The 19858-nt window shown below is 55.0% G+C and overlaps 1 protein-coding gene across 15 annotated transcripts in view; it reads right to left on the bottom strand.

Moving 5' to 3' along the window:
* The window catches only part of MCF2L (MCF.2 cell line derived transforming sequence like), a 206896-nt gene that overhangs the window by 39947 nt on the left and 147091 nt on the right, over positions 1–19858 (bottom strand). For 13 of the 15 annotated variants that reach the window (XM_077974078.1, XM_077974084.1, XM_077974083.1 and 10 more), the window contains one exon: positions 13414–13504. In XM_077974078.1, the coding sequence (XP_077830204.1) occupies positions 13414–13504 (91 nt within the window). Of the gene's footprint in view, positions 1–13413; positions 13505–13884; positions 14128–19858 lie in introns of those variants that run through there. The other 2 variants (XM_028837353.2, XM_028837354.2) reach the window with 1 other exon arrangement.

Genomic DNA, 19858 nt, shown 5'->3' with positions numbered 1-19858 from the left:
TAGGGGCTGAACTGTGTCCCCCCCAAGTTATCATGTTGAAGCCTAACTCCCAGTGCCTCCGAATGTGACCTTGGTTGGTGACGGGGTCTTTACAGAGGTAACCAAGAGAAAACGAGGTCATTAGGGCGGGCCCTGATCCCAGCACGGCGTGGAGAGCCCCCAGAGAAGATGCTGGTGGAGGTCGGGGCAGTGCTTCCACACCCAGGGACACCCGGGAAGCAGCCAGGCCAGAAGCTGGAGAGAGGCCTGGGGCAGAGAGATGTTCCCTGTAGCCTCTAGCCTCGTAGCTCAGAAGGAGCTGGCCCGGCCACACCTGAGCTCAGATCCCGCCTCCAGGGCTGGGAGGGAACGCGCTTCTGTGCCTCCAGCGGCCAGTCTGTGGTTACTTTGTTACAAGGCCCCAGGAAACCAAGACACTTGTCAAATTTTATAAAAGCCACATAGACACATATGTGTGTTACCTACAAAAATAAAAATAATCTTGGGTCCTGGTGCATACACACGGCCTTGGACACAGTTACATGAATTTATGTGGAAACCGGCTCTGCCTCCTACAAAGCGTGGGACCTTGGGCAGGTCACTCCCCTTCTCTGTGTCTCAGCTTCTCCATTGGGAAAGTGGGGAGAGCGGCAGTGCCTACTCGTGACACCCTTTCGAAGATGAAATGGACCAAGGCATGCGTGGCGTTCAGTGGGCGCCTGCACCAAGGAAGCGCTCAAAAGCCACGATGATAGACGTGCAGTGACAGCTGCTCTTGACGCCAAGTTAAGTTCAGATGCTGAAATCCAGGGAGACCCCATCACCAAAAAAGAAATTGTGAAGAAACTGAGTTTGATTTCTGGATAACTAAGTTAAATGCACCTAAAATACGACATATAGAAAAGAATGGCATTGCCCTAAAGCCGGAAAGGAATATAGCAGCAAGGACTGGAGGAGGAGTGACTGCCTCATCAGGATGTCCTGACTGGGCACTGCCCCGGCCACACTCAAATGTCCAGGCTGGTCTAGCAAGGACGATAAGAAGAGGGCCCTGAGGTCAGGAAGCTGGGGAGGGTCTGAAGTCAGGAGACGCGTGGGGTGTGGGTCAAGGCTGGGCCCTCCGGCCACGCTGGCTGCAGGGACACCTGGGTTCATCTCTACTGCTGACAACATGGTCTCAGGCGGGAATTCTAGATTGCGCACCCCAAGTACCAACCCAGCTCTGGGATTACAACATAAGCAGCTGGGACCTCACTCAGGATTATACAGTGCCTTTTCCACAGTTGTGGGATCCTAGACCTTGACAAGTCTGTCCTCAGCACCCAAACTCTCAGCACCCACACACTCAGCACCCAAACAGCGCCAAAACACTCAGCACCCAAACACTCAGCACCCAAATACCCAGCGCCCAAACACACAGCACCTAAACACTCAGCACCCACTCAGTGCCCAAACACTCAGCACCCACTCAGCACCCACACAGTGCCCACTCAGCACTCAAACACACAGCACCTAAACACTTAGCACCCAAACACTCAGCGCCCATTCAGCACCCAAACAGGGCCAAGACACTCAGCACCCAAACACTCAGCACCCAAACACTCAGCGCCCAAACACTCAGCACCCAAACACTCAGCGCCCAAACACTCAGCACCCAAACACTCAGCACCCAAATACCCAGCACCCAAACACACAGCACCCAAACACACAGCACCCAAACACACAGCACCTAAACACTCAGCACCCACTCAGTGCCCACTCAGAACCCACTCAGCGCCCATACAGCACCCAAACACTCAGCGCCCACTCAGTGCCCACCCAGCACCTAAACACTCAGTGCCCACCCAGCACCTAAACACACAGCACCCAAACACTCCATGCCCACCCAGCACCCACTCAGTACCCAAACACACAGCACCCAAACACTCAGCACCCAAACACTCAGTGCTCACTCAGCACCTAAACACACAGCACCCAAACACTCAGCACCCAAACACACAGCACCCAAACACACAGCACTCAAACACACAGTGCCCAAACACTCAGCACCCAACACTCAGCATCCAAACACACAGCACCTAAACACTCAGTGCCCAAACCCACAGCACCCAAACAATGCTGAAACAGTCAGCACCCACTCAGTGCCGAAACACTCAATACCCAAACACTCAGCACCCAAACACTTAGCACCCAAACACTCAGCACCCAAACACTCAGCACCCAAACACTCAGCGACCACTCAGCGTTGAACCACTCAGCACCCAAACACACAGCACCTAAACACTCAGCACCCAAACACTCAGTGCTGAAACACTCAGCACCCAAACATGAACCATGAGCTGCATTTCAGGTCACCTGACTGCCTCGTAGGAATTAAAACCAGAGATGTGCCCCCGCACCATATGCATAAACTGAGGGCTCAGTCATTGGGCTGCTGCCCTCCCTGTCCAGGGTAGGTGGACAATGTCCTGTCGCTGGCTGGACACTGCACACCTTTCCCACAGGGCCCCTCCCATGGAGACCTCTGCTTCATCTGCATTGCGTGGGGAGGGCAGGGACCACAGCCCTCAGTGGCCGGCACACTCGGCAGGTGCTCTGTGGGTGTCTGCTGTGGAGTGGATGAGGGAGGGGAGGCTGATGGCTCTCGGGGGACCGTCCTGCCTCCGTTGCCCTCCACACCCATTCCCTCCACCTGCGGCCCTCAGGGAAGTGCTCTGGAGGGGCCCTGCATCTGAGCCCTCTCTGCCTCACTGTTTCACACGACGCCTGGATGTAGACTAAGGCCACAGCCGTTCACCTTCCGCAGGGCGCACGCGTGGGTGAGATGCTGTGACGGACAGGCTGAATTACAAGCAGGGAATCGTGAGCTGAGCATCTGTGGGGAGCGTGATCCTGGTGGACGGGATGCCTGGGCAGCTCTCCTTCGAGAAGCAAGCCCCAAAGAGTGGGATGCCCCAGGGCAGGTTCTGTGTCTCCGCAACGAGCAGACTGGAAATCCTTCACACTACTGTGAAATTGGCCACGACTACTTAAGGAAAACCACTGTTTTTCTGGAGGTGCAATGAATCATGTTCTTCCACATTTCACTGTCACTTTTATCACCTGGATCTTTAAGGACAGGCTGAGAGCCTGAAGCTCGGAGATGAAGCTGGGTGTGTGGCGGAGGGGCCACGTCTCCAGCAGGTGCAGCTCATTTGCCCCTAAAGCCTCTGGGAGTGAAGCGCACCCCGGCAGCAAGGCTGGCTCCTGGAGGCTCTGCCAACATTAAACACGACCCCCTCTTCCTTGGCTCAGTTTTAGTGTTTCGTATTTTAAGTTATTGGATCATTATATTAAATAGAATAAATTGGAAGATCCTAGCTGAGTGAGAAGGTGCTAATGATGTACACAAACACATACTCTGAATAAATATAATAGCAAATTAAATTTTCTCTAAATTGGAGCTGACCATTTGTATTAAAAGCTGGAGAAAGGTCTAAAACAAAAACTTTATTTTAAAAGATGGGGGTAAGTATAAATGGTAACTGGATGAAGAATTTGGGATGGAGGCTGTCAGGTCAAGTCTTTTTGTAAATTACTCAACAATAAAGTAATCCTAAGAGTGTAATAAGTTTCTATGTAATATGAAAACAATATTGCTTTTTCTGGGCTGACCTGGATGAACTTAGGAACAGATATGTGTGATGACCACAGCATTGTAGTCTGGAGATAGAAAAAGAGTTCGCTGGTTTCTGAGTTAATATTCTTAGCAATGCATATATTTACCAATGCAGCTAAGGCCCACAGGACACACTGGGAACTCTGTAGAACTGGGTACTTTGGGGAACTCTGTTTGAAAAACCCTCCCCAAGTTCAAATCACCTTCCTTAAGGTCTGCTCCAAGACACACTTATCCAGCTTGACATTATATATTTAATTTCAGAGCAGCTGAAACCTCGCCAATTACACTTGTCTGACAGCAGCCAAAAAGCAAACACAAGTTTACATAAAAATATGCATTTGAAAGTCTGTTTGTGTCTCAGCATTAACAGATGAAGAAAACTTTGGAGCCGGAATCAGAGATGCTGGACCGGGTGAGGAAAGCAATGGGTGTGGACCCCGTTCCCGTGGACGTTCGGATGTGAGTGCTCGGGATGGCTGCTGCTGTGTGCGTGAGGCCATCGCTCCTAAGACCAATTCTAAACCACAGCGCGGCCGTTTGCAGACTGGTCCCCTAGCAAATGCTCCTCTAGAAAGCCTGGGAGAAAACACAGGGAGAATCTGCACACACACTTCCAACCGCACTCCCACTCCAGAATGTACAATAGTCTCCATGAATTTCACAGGAAGCAGATCTGGAGAACAGGCATACATTCCGGATCCTGAGATTGGACTCAATGACATTTGGGCGGGGACTACTATGAAAACAGGACAGTCTGTTGATTGATTGATGGGAGGGAGCTCGCCGTCTCTCCCACACTCACCCCACAGCTCAAGCCAACCCCCAGAACCTCCCCCCGGCTTCTCAGCAGACGCTAGCAAAATTCTGCCAAGGTTCTGCCCAGCGTTGGTTGCATCTCACGGATTCGGAGCCATGTGAACCGAGCTCACATCAAGAGCTGAGGAGTATTCAGTTGTTTTTCTGGTCAACTTGTTAACTGGTCAGTTGTTTTTCTGGTCCCTAAGGACCAGGACCCTGAAGGGGCGTGCATGTTTACTTTGCAATCAGTGCAAAACCTCACCCTGCAGAGGTGGAGAGTAGAGGAAAGATCACTGGAGACACAGCTGCAGGGACACAGGAGGTGATGGAGTAAGAAATGGAGGGAGGCTCCCAGGCAGGTGTGGATGCAGACGCCAGGCACCTGCCACTCCCCTCGAAAACACAGCCCTGTGGCAACCACCACGGAACCACCTATTCAGGCAGAAACGGTCAGTGGACACCTCAGCCACGGGACCTTCGCCCTGTCCTGAGCATCACCACACACCACCCACTGATGACCAAGAGGAGAGGTACCTTCTCCTGGGGAAATTCGGATGCCTCCTTGGCCGTCTGAGCACACAAGACCACCCCAATCGCGGGACACATGGACATCCTGGGCCTCCACGGGCTGCCCCAGAAGCTCACCCACCAGGATTCCCACCCCAAAGGACCATGTGGAACCTAATTACAAGGAAACCAGATGAAAGGATATTCCACAAAGCAACTGGCTTCAACCCTTTGCAAATCTCAATCTCATAAAAGACAGAAAGGGAACAAAAACCAACAACTGGGTGGATTAGAGACGACCGAGAAGGGTGGACAGCCGACGTGGACGTCCTTCACTGGACCTGGATTTATTAGAGACGACCGAGAAGGGTGGACAGCCGACGTGGACGTCCTTCACTGGACCTGGATTTATTAGAGACGACCGAGAAGGGTGGACAGCCGACGTGGACGTCCTTCACTGGACCTGGATTTATTAGAGACGACTGAGAAGGGTGGATAGCCAACGTGGACCTGGATTTTAACAAAATATAGGAAGGACATGACAGGGCATGTGGAAAAAGCCCCACGTGTGGGTGACCAGAGCGTAGTGTTGCCGCAATGCTGACCCGCCTGTGGTTACATGGCCTGTGGTTACGTGGCCCATGGTTACATGGCCTGTGGTTACGTGGGGGGTGGCTCCTCTCAGGAGACACCATGTCAGCAATCCGGGAGGAATAGACGCGATGGCAGAGCCAGCTCTCACCAGCAAAACGTGTGTGTGTCTGTGTTTATGTGATGTGTGTATATGTGTATATGTGTGTGTGTGTGATGTGTGTCTCTGTGTCTGTGTGATGTATGTTTCTGGGTGTATGTGTGTGTGTGTGATGTGTGTGTGTTTATGTGATGTATGTGTATATATATGTGTCTGTGTGTGTTCTATGTGATGTGTTTTGTGTCTGTGATGTCTGTGTGATGTGTGTCCGTCTGTGTCTATGTCTGTGTGTGATGTGTCTGTGTGTTTCTGTACACACACACACACGAACGGGCACTTTGTTAATGACCACAGCTGAGGATTGTTCACTGTGAGACTCCAGAGTTTTCTGTAGGTCTGAAATTTTTCTGAACTGAGAGTTGAGAGGAAGAAGACACGTGGCTGCTGCAGCTCATGGCTCTTCCCCTCCATGCGTGGGGCAGCGGCATCTCCCCCCCTCCTGATCCAACCTTCACTCAAACGCCTGAGCCACCAGAATGCAGGGCTCTGACTCCGTGCCATGAGCTCTAAGCTGAAAAAATAAACCAGGCAAATACTGTCGCTCCAGGCATCAAGGGTAGTGAAGAGCAGGACTGGAGAAGCCTCAGCAACCAGTCCCTGGCCCCTCACCGGCAAGGCCTGGCTCTGGGTCATCAGTCAGGGAAGCCGGCGTGACCTGCAGGGTCCACGGCCCCACACGGAGCCTCACGAGGCACCTGGTCCCAGGGAGCCCAGGCAGGATCCTTCCTCTTCTCTGGGAGAAAAAGCCGCTGAGTGAGCCTGGGTCTCAGAGCTCTTTTTCTCTGTTTTTATCTTTTTTAAAAAAATGTTTCTACATTTAACTGACAAATCATGATGGTATCTACTTATGGGGCACCCAGTGATGTTTTGCTACAGGTATCCTCAGTGGAGTGATTAAATCAAGCCAATTAACCTATCCGTCACCTCACCCACTCACCATTTTTCTGTGCTGAGGACATTTAAAATAGATTCTTTCAGCAATTCTGAAATAAACATTTGGTGTGGTTGGAATGTTCGTCCCTATGAAACTTCGAGACTCATGGCAGCTTTGAGAGGTAGTACCTTTCAGAGGCGACTGGGTCAGGACGGCCCCACCCTCATGAATAGATTCACCCATTCATGGATTCACGGATTAATGGGCTGTCGTGGGGGTGGGTGGGGGCCTGGTGGCTTTATAAGCAGGGGAGGCAGCCCCGCACTGGCTCCCTCTCCCCTCGCCAGGTGAGGCCCTGCACCGCGTCGGGACCCACCAGCAAGAGGGATCTCACCAGATGTGGCCCTCAACTGTAAGGCGTGAATTCTTTTTCGTTGTGAAGTGCCCAGTTCCAGATGCCCTGACATGTAAGCAGCAGACCTGGACTAAGACAACCTCGTTATTAACTGCATCGCCTCGGAGGTCTTTAGAGAGAGCAGCAGTGTGGCTCGTGCTGCCATTACTGGACCCTTGGATTCCACATTCCGGAAATACACAGTGAAGAAGGGCTGGGGGCCTCTGGATCTCCCACCCTTGCTAGATATCTCAAGCCTGTTAAATCCTCGCGTAGGTGAGAAGAGCGAACCTTCGGATGAAGGACAGTCGCTCTCAGCATCATGGAAGCCTCACGGGCTGCCTACCCCTGCAATACTCTGCATGAACCTGCACCACCCACCACCACGGCCCTGGGTCCCCCGGAGCAGGGAGAGAGCTCGGGTTTCAGAGACAGAAAGGCCCAGGCCACCCCCAGGGCCGCCCCACCCCATCGGCCGGTTCCCTACTGCCCCAAAGCCCAGCTCCTCCACCTATAATCGGGGGTTGATGAACGCGCAGCGTGCGCCGAATGCATTCGCCACAGCAGCTGGTGCGTAGGAGACACCCCGCAGGTCCTGGTCTCCTTCCATCCACCGCGGTGGGACTGTGCTCACTGGGGCAGGTGCTTGCTGCACTCAGCAGCTATGTTCGGAGAAAGCTCAGCCACACTGGAAGAGCTGGGTCCCCCACACCCCCGAGTAGCCACGGTTATGTAGCATGCATTTCAGTTCCCTGCCCTGGGGGACGGTCTCGCCTCTTCAGAGAGGGGCACACAGACCTGGTCCTCTCTCCCTCGACAGCCAGCGCTCTAGCCCCTGACCCCAGGGCTGCTTTGTGTTCCCAGGGGAAGCTCCTCGCCCGCTCCATCTGGACAACTCCTCCTCCCGTCAGGTTCTCATCAAGCATCACCTCCGCCGGGAAGTCCTCCTGGAGTTAGCACCGCTCCCACCGCCCCCCACCCCGTCCCCGCCTCCACTGCCCCCACCGCCACCGCCCCCACGGTCAGCTCCTCCGCGAAGCCCCAGAAGCTGGCAGAGGAGAGGAATCTGGTCGCAAGGCCGCATACAATCGTACTTTGCCAACGTGAAAAATCTGCTGGACAACCTGGAAGTCCAAGGTCCCTCAGACACCTCGTTTTCTACCTTTCCTGCACACACAGAAATGCACCGGCGTTACAGGAAAAACAGTTCTGGCCCCATGTAGTCTAAAAATCAGATTCACTTTCTCCAGCCACCACTTGAGGATCTAGATTTAGTCTGATTTAGGCTATAGCTCTAAACATGTATACACTCTATTACAAAACCCCAAAATGTGAGCACACACACTCACACACACACTCACACCAGCACACACACACACTCACACACTGGCACACACACACCAGCACACACACGCACACACACCAGCACACACATACACGCACACTCACACGCACACACATGCACACTCACACACATCACACTCACACACACGCACACACATGGTACAGTGGAAGAGGGTTAGATTTTGCAACAGCATTTTACAAAAGATGCTTCTATCTGAGGACCGAACAACTAAGGGAGAAGAGATGTGTGAGTTCTCGGAGGAGGGTCTCGTCCTTCTGCTGTTGTTGGGTGCTGGAGACCCGCGTGGGTAGCGGTGAACATATCCTGCTCCCACACGCCCTCAGCCTCACACAGGCCTTGCTCTGGATGGAGGCACGGGGAGCCTGGTTTTAGGAACACTGGATTTTGGCTCTTCCAATGTCTTATTTTTCTATTCCAAGCCATGCTGAAGGCATCCAAAAAAGAAAAAAGAACACCCCAAATTAGGGAAAGCTCAGCTCTTAAGACAGCACATATGGTGGCTAAAAATAGCCCGGATCACGGCACATTATGTAAGTGCTGCGTCTCCCTCGGTGGCCAAGCGCTTGGAGGTAAAGTCTCTGCCACGGTCTTGCTTTGTGGCGCCCGCAGCACCGTGAGCTGGGCACCCTGGTGGGGTCAGGCAGCTGGAGCCTGTGTCTGTTTGGAAACCTGCTTGAGGGCTCGGCTGGCCTAGGCTGTTGCTAAGTGCTGGTTTTCCCAAAGCCACTTTAGGCGGAAGCCTAGGCCAGTCAAAGCTCGCCCGTTGAGGCCTGGAGCCCAGGGGGTGATGTCCAAGTGCCTCCTGCAGGCACTACTTGGTGCACCCACGTCAGGTCAACTGCACCATCTCCAAAAAACTGAACCAAGATGCCCAAGGGGTCATCCCTGGTCTGCCCTCTCCAGGAACTGAGTGGCCCATGGACAGAGCCTGGGGCCTCCTCCCAGCCCCACCACCCACCCCTTCCCCACTGCAGAGACCCGTGTCTCTCCTGGTCTGCCCAGCACCTGGGCTTGGCCGGGTCCGCGGCTGCCCTGGCTCCCTTGCCCAGTGACCCTCCGAGTCTCAGTTCATGCACAACCAGCTCCTACGACAGTGCCATCACCGCCCACCCCCCAACCTCCTGCCTCCTTGGCCTTGTGGCCCACTTCTCCTTCATGAAACCACGGTTCTGAGCTCTGTGTCTGCTGGCCCATCCAACGTCCACCATCATTGTCTCCTGTTGGTTGCTCATGCCCCAAACCCTCCTGGAGGCGGCCCGGCTCTGGGCAGCAGGGGCCTGGGGACAGGAAGACGCCCTCTCCGGGGTCAGAGCCCAGGTGGATGGGGCCTGGCATGTGGGGCCTGACTGTGCCCCCTTCCCACGGCTCAGACGCCCTCCCAGCTGCTCCCTGCCACCCCTGCCTGTGACCCCATCGTGATCCCCCTCAACTGTCCTCGCCCAGCTGGCGGTGAGCCTTGTTCATTTCCTCCCTCACATCCGTGATGCCTGGGCAGTGCCCGGGACAGAGAAAAGCCTCAGTACCTGCTGACCACACAAACAGAGTCTGTGTATTAATACAACTATAAATTTTCATACAAGAAAGACGGCGTTCAGAGAGAATTCTGGGTGATTTTGCTGGAAAATGCTGGCTTCTATTACTTCCAAACCAGTGTCAGTGAACTCTGAGAATTAAAGGAAGGACAGAAAAAGTCGTATTTTTATGGTATAAGAATCAATGCAAAAATAAAAACTCAAACACTAAACTGGCGGTGTGTGCCAGGTTGAGGCAGGGTCAGGAACGGGGATTGGCAGTGGTGAGGGGCAGAGGGGGGCCGTGGGGGTGCAAGGAGATGCCTCATCCCAAAGACTTAGGTGAAAACCAGCAGCTCAGGGACAGGCTGGCACCAAACAATGAAGGCTGTGGGCACTGGAGCAGTGATGATGTTCACAAGACAGAGCTTTCAAGATGAGTCAATCTGCTTCAGAAATTCATCCGATCACACACTCGGGGAGCGGAACAGGACACTCGGCAGCTGAAGATCAATGCCTAAATCACGGGTCTGCTGGAGGCTACTTCACTAGCCTGTAGGGTGACCTCGCAGAAATATTTTGCTTTTAGAAAATGATTTTTGTATTTCTTAAAAAGTAGCCTCGTATATGGGGAAGCTCTTGTCACCTAACCCAGGAGTGACTGATTTATCTGAGAGACACACATGGTAATGCGTGAGCAGAGGGGCTGGGGCACACGTAGTGAGGTGTGAACAGAGGGGCCAGAGCACACGTAGTGAGGTGTGAGCAGAGGGGCTGGGGCACACGTAGTGAGGTGTGAACAGAGGGGCCAGAGCACACGTAGTGAGGTGTGAGCAGAGGGGCTGGGGCACACGTAGTGAGGTGTGAACAGAGGGGCCAGAGCACACGTAGTGAGGTGTGAGCAGAGACGCTGGGGCACACGTAGTGAGGTGTGAGCAGAGGGGCCAGGGCACATGTAGTGAGGTGTGAACAGAGACGCTGGGGCACACGTAGTGAGGTGTGAGCCGAGGGGCCGGGGCCCACGTAGTGAGGTGTGAGCAGAGACGCTGGGGCCCACGTAGTGAGGCGTGGCCTCTGAGAGGAAGGAGCAGAGTCGGAGTCCAGGCAAAGGGACGCTGGCTCGGGAGCCGTGTGAGGGACGGGCTGTGGCGGGTGTGCAAAGATGCAGGTGCCTGGACCCCATGGGCATGGAGGGCACCCAGGTGCGTCCTGACACCTGCAAGTGCTCTGGCAGGGAGGCTGACTCCTACCACCCACGTCTTGCTAAGAGTCATCCCAATGGTTTATATCAGCGGCAGATAAGTGTGAAAGATGTGGCTGTAACGGTGTTACCTGTTCTTTAAACGATGGCGTACTTGCTGGGAACACTGTGGGAACTGCCCAGGACTGATGTGTGCTTCCCAAGAGTATCTGTTGTCAGTCCATGTGTGTCTGACCCCGTGGGTTCTTACGATTTAATTTTTAGAATTGCCTATGACTTCATGTGCAAACTCATTTAAAATGTACAATAACGAAAGGGACACGTTGCTATTAGCTGGTGATGGCTCATCTAAAGAACTTTCTACATTTCTGGGGATGCTTGACATGGATGGGACTTTTGTCCCCTCCAAATCTCATGTTGAAATGTGATTCCCGGTGCTGGAGGTGGGGCCTGGCAGGAGGTGATTAAGTCATGGGGGTGACCCCTCATGAATGGCTCAGCGCCATCCCCCTGGTGACGGGTGAGTTCTCGCTCAGTAAATTCACTCGAGATCTGGCTGTTCAAAAGTCTGGGACCTCCCCCTTCTCTCTTGCTCCCTCCTTCACCACGTGATGCCGGCTCCCCGCTGCCTTCCACCACGACTAGAAGCTCCCTGAGGCCGCCCCGGAAGCTGAGAAGATGCAGGTGCTAAGTCTGTGCAGTCTGCAGAACTGTGAGCCAATTACACCTCTTTCTTTATCAATTACCCAGCTCAAGTATGTCTTTAGAGTGATGCAAAAGCAAACGAATGCAGTGTTAAAACAAAGGAAGACTGATTCTATACACGTCTACTTTTTTGGAAGCATCCTGAAGTGTTTAGAATTACTTCAGATAACGATGCCATAGGCGGTGTGTGCCAGCTTGAGGCAGGGTCAGGAACGGGGATCAGCCACGGTGAGGGGCAGAGGGGGGCTGTGCGGGTACAAGGAGATGCCTCATCCCAAAGACTTAGGTGAGAACCAGTGGCTCAGCCACAGGCTTGCACCAAAATGATGAAGGTTGTGGGCATCGGAGCAGATATGGGGCCTCTAATTCTTGTAAAAGATGAAGGAAGGAGGCAATGTGCAGGCAAAGGAATGACTTCTTTCACTATACCCAGAACCTTGGCGCAGCAGCCAGCAGCCACCGAGAGGCCGGGGAACCCAAAGACGGTCTGAACGCAGGGCCGAGGAGAGGCCAGGAGAATCTGACTTCACTGGGGTTTGGTGCTGGGGAATGCTTGGAGCAGCTGTGCCACCACAGCTGAGGACCCAGGGTCCCAGAGCCTGGGAGGGGCGGGCCGTGGCGGGCGTGCGAAGATGCCGGTGCCGGACCCAGGCTCTGGGTCACCTCCTGGAAGACAGGCAGACTTTTTTGGTCCTTCGGCTGCAACGAAACTTGGACTGACAGGCAGGGAGAGCGAGCGTGAGGAATGCTTCACGCCGGGGTCGTGCATATGGGTGGGAGCTACCGACAAAAATAAGATTTGGGGGGCTTCTGCTGACTTAATCTCTTCCCTCTTAAATGATTACTCTGGGTTAAAACCAACAGCAAACCCGGCTCCTCTTCTGCTGTGGAAGGCAGCACGCAGAATCTGCAAACAGACTCTCGGACGCCAAGGGAAAGTCCTTGGAAAGGAGGGTGGCTACGTGCAAGGCTGGGTTACTGGGGAAGGGAGGCGGTGGCGGCCCATTCAGTGTTGCAGCTAAAGATAGATGGCCCGATTTAGAAACGAGAAAATCACTTAGAAAAGCTCTGCAGTACCACTTCAGACTTCCGGCCCGGAGCGTCTCCGCACACAGCCCCCTTCCGGCCCGGAGCGTCTCCGCACACAGCCCCCTTCCGGCCCGGAGCGTCTCCGCACACAGCCCCCTTCCGGCCCGGAGCGTCTCCGCACACAGCCCCCTTCCGGCCCGGAGCGTCACCGCACACAGCCCCCTTCCGGCCCGGAGCGTCTCCGCACACAGCCCCCTTCCGGCCCGGAGCGTCTCCGCACACAGCCCCCTTCCTGCCTGGTCAGTACTGCTGTGCTTTGTGTAAGAGGGAGGGTGTACTCATCCCGAGCATCTCAGACTCGGTGTTCGGAAGCACATGGACCGCCCTGTCCGGGGAAATTGTTTTCAAGTCACACGAGGCTCCCTGAGAGTTCCCCCGTCTGGGAAAACACACACAGGCACCAGCACCTCGGGAGCTCAAGCAGGGGAGCCTTGGCGCCAGCCTCCCCGCACCGGGACTGGGCTCTGTCCCACTCAGCACAAAGCAGGAACTGCGGCAGACGCAGAGGAAGAGCACCATGCGGTCACCCAGCCCAGGGAGGGGCCGGGCGCGGGGCAGAGCCCCGGGAAGCACTTACTGCGATGCGCAGGACGGACGCCTTCACGGAGGTCCATTTGTCCCGCCGCCGGTCTATCACCAGGATGAATCCGATGCCAGCGTCCTGCAGGCTGCAGTGAGGAAGAGACGCTGCCGTTAACGTGTGCAGGTGGGAAGCCGGCTGCCCAGGAAAGCCCTCGGAAAACCTCCTGGGAGGGCGATCCCCCGTACTCATGATGCCATTTCTGCAACACCAGGCGAGAGGCACAGCACACGGGGGCCCCGGCAGCCCCATCCCCACAGTCCCAGAACCTCCTCATCTACGGAAGGGCACACCCTTCCGATGTGTTCTTATTTCTCAGCCTAACACCAACCACCTCGCTTCACAGATTCAGGCAGAACCACCTCTCCCGAGCGCAGTCATTTGCTATTCCACACTAAGAACCGAGTCATTTTCCTTTCCTGGGTGACCAGCTGGCTAAACCCTCCAAGACAGTCTTATGGCGCATACATCACGCCGGTCCTGGCATCTGAGGTGCCCGTGCTGGTCCACGTTAAGGATTCGCTTGTGGTGGCATTGCTATGGTGCTGGGAGAAAATCTCCAAGACTTCTGAAGGTTCCCAAGCATCTGCTGGAAACGGGAGAGGAGGCAGCACTCCCTGCGACAGCCACATCTGTGACAGAGACCGCACTCGTGCGTTGTATAATGACAGCCTCCGTCCTCGGCTGAGCCTGGCGGCAGGAGCCTGAGTCACAGAGTAGGTGCGGAGAGCCCTCTTCCGCGGGCTCACTCTGCAGCCAAGCCAATTGCGTGATGCCAGCAGCTGCTACCACCAGCCAATCCACGGCAGAAACAATCACACGGGCACGCCTAAGGCAGGGGCTGGAATCGCTAATTTCCAAGTCTCTGAACATGTCTTGGGTTTACATGAAAATCAGAATTCTGCAGGACAGAGATAAATTATGCAGTCTGTGGGCGTGCTCTGCTCGCTGCGAGCATCATTAACAAGCCAGGGATTTATGTCGGATGTCTCAGATCCTTCTGATGCTCAAATTTAAAGACAGAAACAGCAACTCCCAAGACACGAAGGCGAGGCAGTGGCCCCCGAACGTGCGTGTGTGCTGTGTGCTGCTGCGTCTGTGTCCCTGTCTGCATCTGGCCGTGAAAAACGCCTCACGTGAGGGGTGATTTGATTCAATAATGGCAGAAACCTTCTGGGTGAGTGCACGAATAAACACTAGCTTTCATTCAAAGCAGCTTCTGCAGTGGGCACTAGGCCTGTGCACGAGCACGGGGAGTCAGCAACTCCATTTCACAGCTGTAGGGGCCACAGACAGAATTCGTTTTCTGATCTGGCTTAGTTCTTATAGAGCTAAGATTTTTTTAAAGTTATATTTTCAGCTGGGCATGGTGGTTCACGTCTGCAATCCCAGCACTTTGGGAGGCTAAGGTGGGTGGATTACTGGAGCCCAGGAGTTTGAGATCAGTCTGGCAACATGATGAGACCTTGTCTCTACGAAAATACAAAGATTGGCTGAGTGTGGTGGCATGTGCCTGTGGTCCCAGCTACTTGGGAGGCCGAGGTGGGAGGACTGCTTGGCCCAGGAGTTTGAGGCTGCAGTGAGCTGTGATGATGCCACTGCACTCCAGCCTGGGCAACAGAGCAAGACTGTCTCAAAAAAAGAAAGAAAGTTATGTTTTCATATTTCCTTATTTACTTCTTGAGTCTGAGCACTTTGACGACGTTTTCTGAACCGTGAGACACAGCGGGAACTTCCGTGCAGACCTGCGTGCTCCCTTGGGGGAGGCACACAGTGACAGGTTATCCTCCAGGAACAGGTGCTACACGTGCCTTTTCCACAAAGGGACCTTGGATGTGCCAGGCCACAGAGGCAGAGCCCAGCTCCCCTCCCTCCTGACCCGCGTGTGCTCAGAGCTGCCTTTGGACTCCAAGCCAGGAAGCTGGTCCTGGAGCTCTCCGGGTCCCACTCCTCCTAGAGGGAAGGAGACGAGCCCAGAATGATTGATTTCCACTGAGCACATAATGCTCAGCCCAGCGAACCCAGTCAAGTGCTTCCAAGTCCTGAAGCGGGTGATGCTCGCGAGAAACACCCCACGCTGCCCACCTGCAGGGTTTGCTGAGGAGCCCCTGCCAAGGGCTGTGTGTTGGGCGGGAGGGGCTCACTGCCTCTGCGACACTGGTGGGCTCCACAAAGGCGTCACCCTGGACGGGTGGCTCAGCTGTGAACCATCTCTGCTTCCTTTTCTGTAAAAATGAGGGTCATCGTAGAATCCACCCCCAGGGGTTACCGTGAGAGTGAAATGAAGCCACTGAGTGTGCTGCAGCCCGCCACGCTGGCTGAGTGGCATCACTGTTTTGCAGAACAAAGCCTGACTCAGTTTCTCCCCTTTCCCCTGGAATAGAGCTCTGACTGGGGTGGAATCTCAGCCTCTGTGTCCGCCCATGAATGTCCCCGCTACTCCACAACAGGCCAGACCGGCAACGGGGACCACGACTGCCGTGTGAGAGCTGCTGGATGCAGAATGCACACCCCCAAGACTTCGGTGACCCAAACACATCCAGTTATAGCCAGGACGCACCCCCAGACCCCTGTGACCCAAACACATCCAGTTATAGCCAGGACGCACCCCCAAGACTTCGGTGACCCAAACACATCCAGTTATAGCCAGGACGCACCCCCCAGACCCCTGTGACCCAAACACATCCAGTTATAGCCAGGACGCACCCCAAAGACCCCTCTGACCCAGACACATCCAGTTATAGCCAGGACGCACCCCGCAGACCCCTGTGACCCAAACACATCCAGTTATAGCCATGGAGCTTCTGCCCCACAGGCAGCCAAGCTCCTGCCTCACTGCCCACAGTGCTCAGTGCCTCCCACATCTGGCTTCTCACGCCGTTAGGTGCGCGTCCGTCTCACACCCGGCAGGGCAGGCTGATGATGCAGCCACCAGAAAGGCACCATGTGCTCCCGTAGCCACTGGATGCCGCCTGGCCTGCCCGTGTGGGGCTTCCACTCACTCTACGTTTAAATCTTTGGGTTACATTGTAACGGGAGCACCAGCATCACAAATAGGCATCTGTTTTCAATGAGAAACCAAAGTTACCAACAACGAAAACTTTTAGAAGTCAAAATTGCAAGTGAAATACAAGGTGTTGTAAATTTATTCAACTCAAAAAATGCATAGTAGAAAATCAGTTTCTCGATGAGAAGGACGGACTGGTTTCCAGGTGGCGTTAACGGGGCAGTCACCGTTGCTCAGCTGCGGAAGGTGTGGGGCCTGGGCAGGACGACAGCGCTGGTTCCTCCTGCCCCGGCCGTGCTCACCATCGTGGGTGCGGGCACAGGGCGTGTGCAAGAACGGGGTGTGGGCACAGGGCGTGTGCAGGAACGGGGTGCGGGCACGGCGTGCGTGGGAATGGGGTGCGGGCACTGGGTGTGCACGGGAACGGGGTGCGGGCGGGAAGCATACGCTTCTTCAGGGAGAGGGACTTGTCCTCCAGGGCTGCTCTGGACCAAGCACTGTGCCAGCAGCCCCACAGCTATTCATCAGGCTCCAGCGACCGTCCCATGAGGCTGTGCTATGATCCTCTCCAGGCACAGAGAGCTTTAGTCACCTGCCCAAAGTCACACAGCTGTGAGCAGAGACAGGCGAATCTGGCTCAGACACCACGTGTGCTGCCCCTAAGGCCACGTCCACCCTGGCGGCCTCCTAATGTTCCCACCAAGCAAGGACCCAACCCCAGATGCCCACACACCAGCACTCAGCCTCCTGCTCTGCGCAGCCTCTCGCCACGACCTTGCCCCCTACGTAGGACCCAGGTGGACACTCATCCACGCCCCCTCAGCCCCGTGTCACCTCTCCTGCCACATTTCAGGAACACTGACTCAGAAGGTGCAAAGCCTGGACTAAAAAAGCCTTTGGCGTGAGGATGTAAAGAGCCCCTAGCACCTCCTCTACCCACACTGACTGCGGCCACGCGGGCAGGGCCACAGGATCCCCCACAGTCCACGGCATTCCCAAGGCTGCACTGCCCAAAACCGTAAGGCAGGACCTGGATCTGCTCACAGGAGTGAGGACCCAGGGCTCAGGGAGCTCAGATCTACGCCCACATCTGTGGCCTCCTGTGCCTGAGGGAGAGCGTGGTGTGGCTCCTGCCCAGTGTCAGCAGGAAATGGTCCCCAGAGTCCCCACACGGATGAAGGTGATGGTGTTGGAGGAACTGGGGTAGAATAACTCCAGCTGGCAGCCACCCCAGAAACGTCCCTTGCACCAGGGCACGAATACGGCCCCAGACGCTCCCTCGCACCAGGGCACGAACACGGCCCCAGACGCTCCCTCGCACCAGGGCACGAACACGGCCCCAGACGCTCCCTCGCACCAGGGCACGAACACGGCCCCAGACGCTCCCTCGCACCAGGGCACGAACACGGCCCCAGACGCTCCCTCGCACCAGGGCACGTACACGGCCCCAGACGCTCCCTCGCACCAGGGCACGAACACGGCCCCAGACGCTCCATCGGCCGCCAACCCCGCAGCAGATGGCCTTGGAGGGGCTGCCCTGGCCAGTCGCCCAACAGCTGAGTTTGAAGCCAGTGAGCTCACTTTTGGCCCAAATAAACAAAAAAGGCCCAGAGGTCTCATAAACAGTTTCAGGAATGTTCCAACTGGCTGCGTCTTCTGTGACAAGAGACCCAAACTGCTCAGGGCTCACGACCTTGGGAGCCCCATGGTTCCCCACCCACGCGGGCAGACAGCCCGCTGGCCTGCGGGTGCGACCACAGCTCACTGGACAGGAGCAGCGCATGAGGGATGGTCTGGACGCAGCAGCTGGCTCCTCCCTGCCAGTGGGACAGGGAGGCCCCAGCGCCAGGTTCCCCCAGTGCCTGGCCACCTGCCTCTGCTGCGTGGACATGGTGGGGGCAAGGAGGATGCTTTCTCCCAGGGCGGGGGCAGGCGGAGGCCAGGGCACGGGAGGAGCAGCACTTGCAGAGGGCGGCGGAGCTTAGTAATCAACAGTTCGTGGCCAGGAGGGGCTGAAGAGACGGGAGGCCCGGGCGGGAGGAAGGGGACCCTTGGTGTCTGCTGCTCAAACGTCAACCTGCACCCAAGACAGGAAGAGGAGTGTGGGAGAAAGGTCCCTGCACAGCAGAGTGGCCGAGTCCTCAGGAAAAGCAAAACAAACGCACAAGAAGGCCCTCCCTGCAGAGTGCGACTCAGTTACCTCAGCCCATCTGGGATACAGTAGGTGGCACCTAAGTTCTTTTCCCTGGAGGACGCCATTCTTTACGTGAATACTTTGTCCAGTTATAATGCACACTATGCAGAAGCACAGAGTGCGAGTGATGGCAGTGAGTGCCCAGACTGAGAGGCTGTTCCCACCATTCAGGGTGCCCCACCCGACTCCTGTCACCATACATTAGTTTTGCCTGCCATTGAATTTTGTCCAAATAAAAATATGCAATATGTGCTTTTTTGGTGTCTGGCTTCTTTCAACATTGTGGGATTCATCCATGTTGTTGCAGTGGAGTGTTTGCTTGTTCATTGTTGCAGTAGGGTGTTTGTTCATTGTTGCGGTAGGGTGTTTGTTCGTTGTTGCGGTAGGGTGTTTGCTCGTTGTTGCGGTAGGGTGTTTGCTCGTTGTTGCGGTAGGGTGCTTGCTCGTTGTTGCGGTAGGGTGCTTGCTCGTTGTTGTGGTAGGGTGCTTGCTCGTTGTTGCGGTAGGGTGCTTGTTCGTTGTTGCGGTAGGGTATTTGTTCTTGTTGCGGTAGGGTGCTTGCTCGTTGCAGTAGGGTGCTTGTTCTTGTTGCGGTAGGGTGCTTGTCCGTTGTTGCGGTAGGGTGCTTGTCCGTTGTTGCGGTAGGGTGCTTGTCCGTTGTTGCGGTAGGGTGCTTGTCCGTTGTTGCGGTAGGGTGTTTGCTCGTTGTTGCGGTAGGGTGCTTGTTCTTGTTGCGGTAGGGTGCTTGTCCGTTGTTGCGGTAGGGTGCTTGTCCGTTGTTGCGGTAGGGTGCTTGTCCGTTGTTGCGGTAGGGTGCTTGTCCGTTGTTGCGGTAGGGTGCTTGTCCGTTGTTGCGGTAGGGTGTTTGTCCGTTGTTGCGGTAGGGTGTTTGTCCGTTGTTGCGGTAGGGTGTTTGTCCGTTGTTGCGGTAGGGTGCTTGTTCGTTGTTGCGGTAGGGTGTTTGTTCGTTGTTGCGGTAGGGTGTTTGTCCGTTGTTGTGGTAGGGTGCTTGTTCGTTGTTGCGGTAGGGTGTTTGTTCGTTCTTGTTGCTGGGTTATGGTATACATATATGATGAAATATGATTTACTAAAAAATTCTACTCTTAATGGACATTTGGGTTGTTTCTAGTTTGGGGCTAAACTGAATATAAGACTGATCATTCTTATACGTGTCTTCTAGTGCACACAATACACACTCCTGTTGGACAGATTCTTAGGAATTGCTGTAATTATGTAGATGT

The sequence above is a fragment of the Macaca mulatta genome, chromosome 17 (genome assembly GCF_049350105.2).
Source record: "Macaca mulatta isolate MMU2019108-1 chromosome 17, T2T-MMU8v2.0, whole genome shotgun sequence".
Taxonomy (NCBI): Eukaryota; Metazoa; Chordata; class Mammalia; order Primates; family Cercopithecidae; genus Macaca; species Macaca mulatta.
The sequence above is the reverse complement of the archived record's forward strand: the minus strand, read 5'-3'. Positions and strand labels throughout refer to the sequence as shown.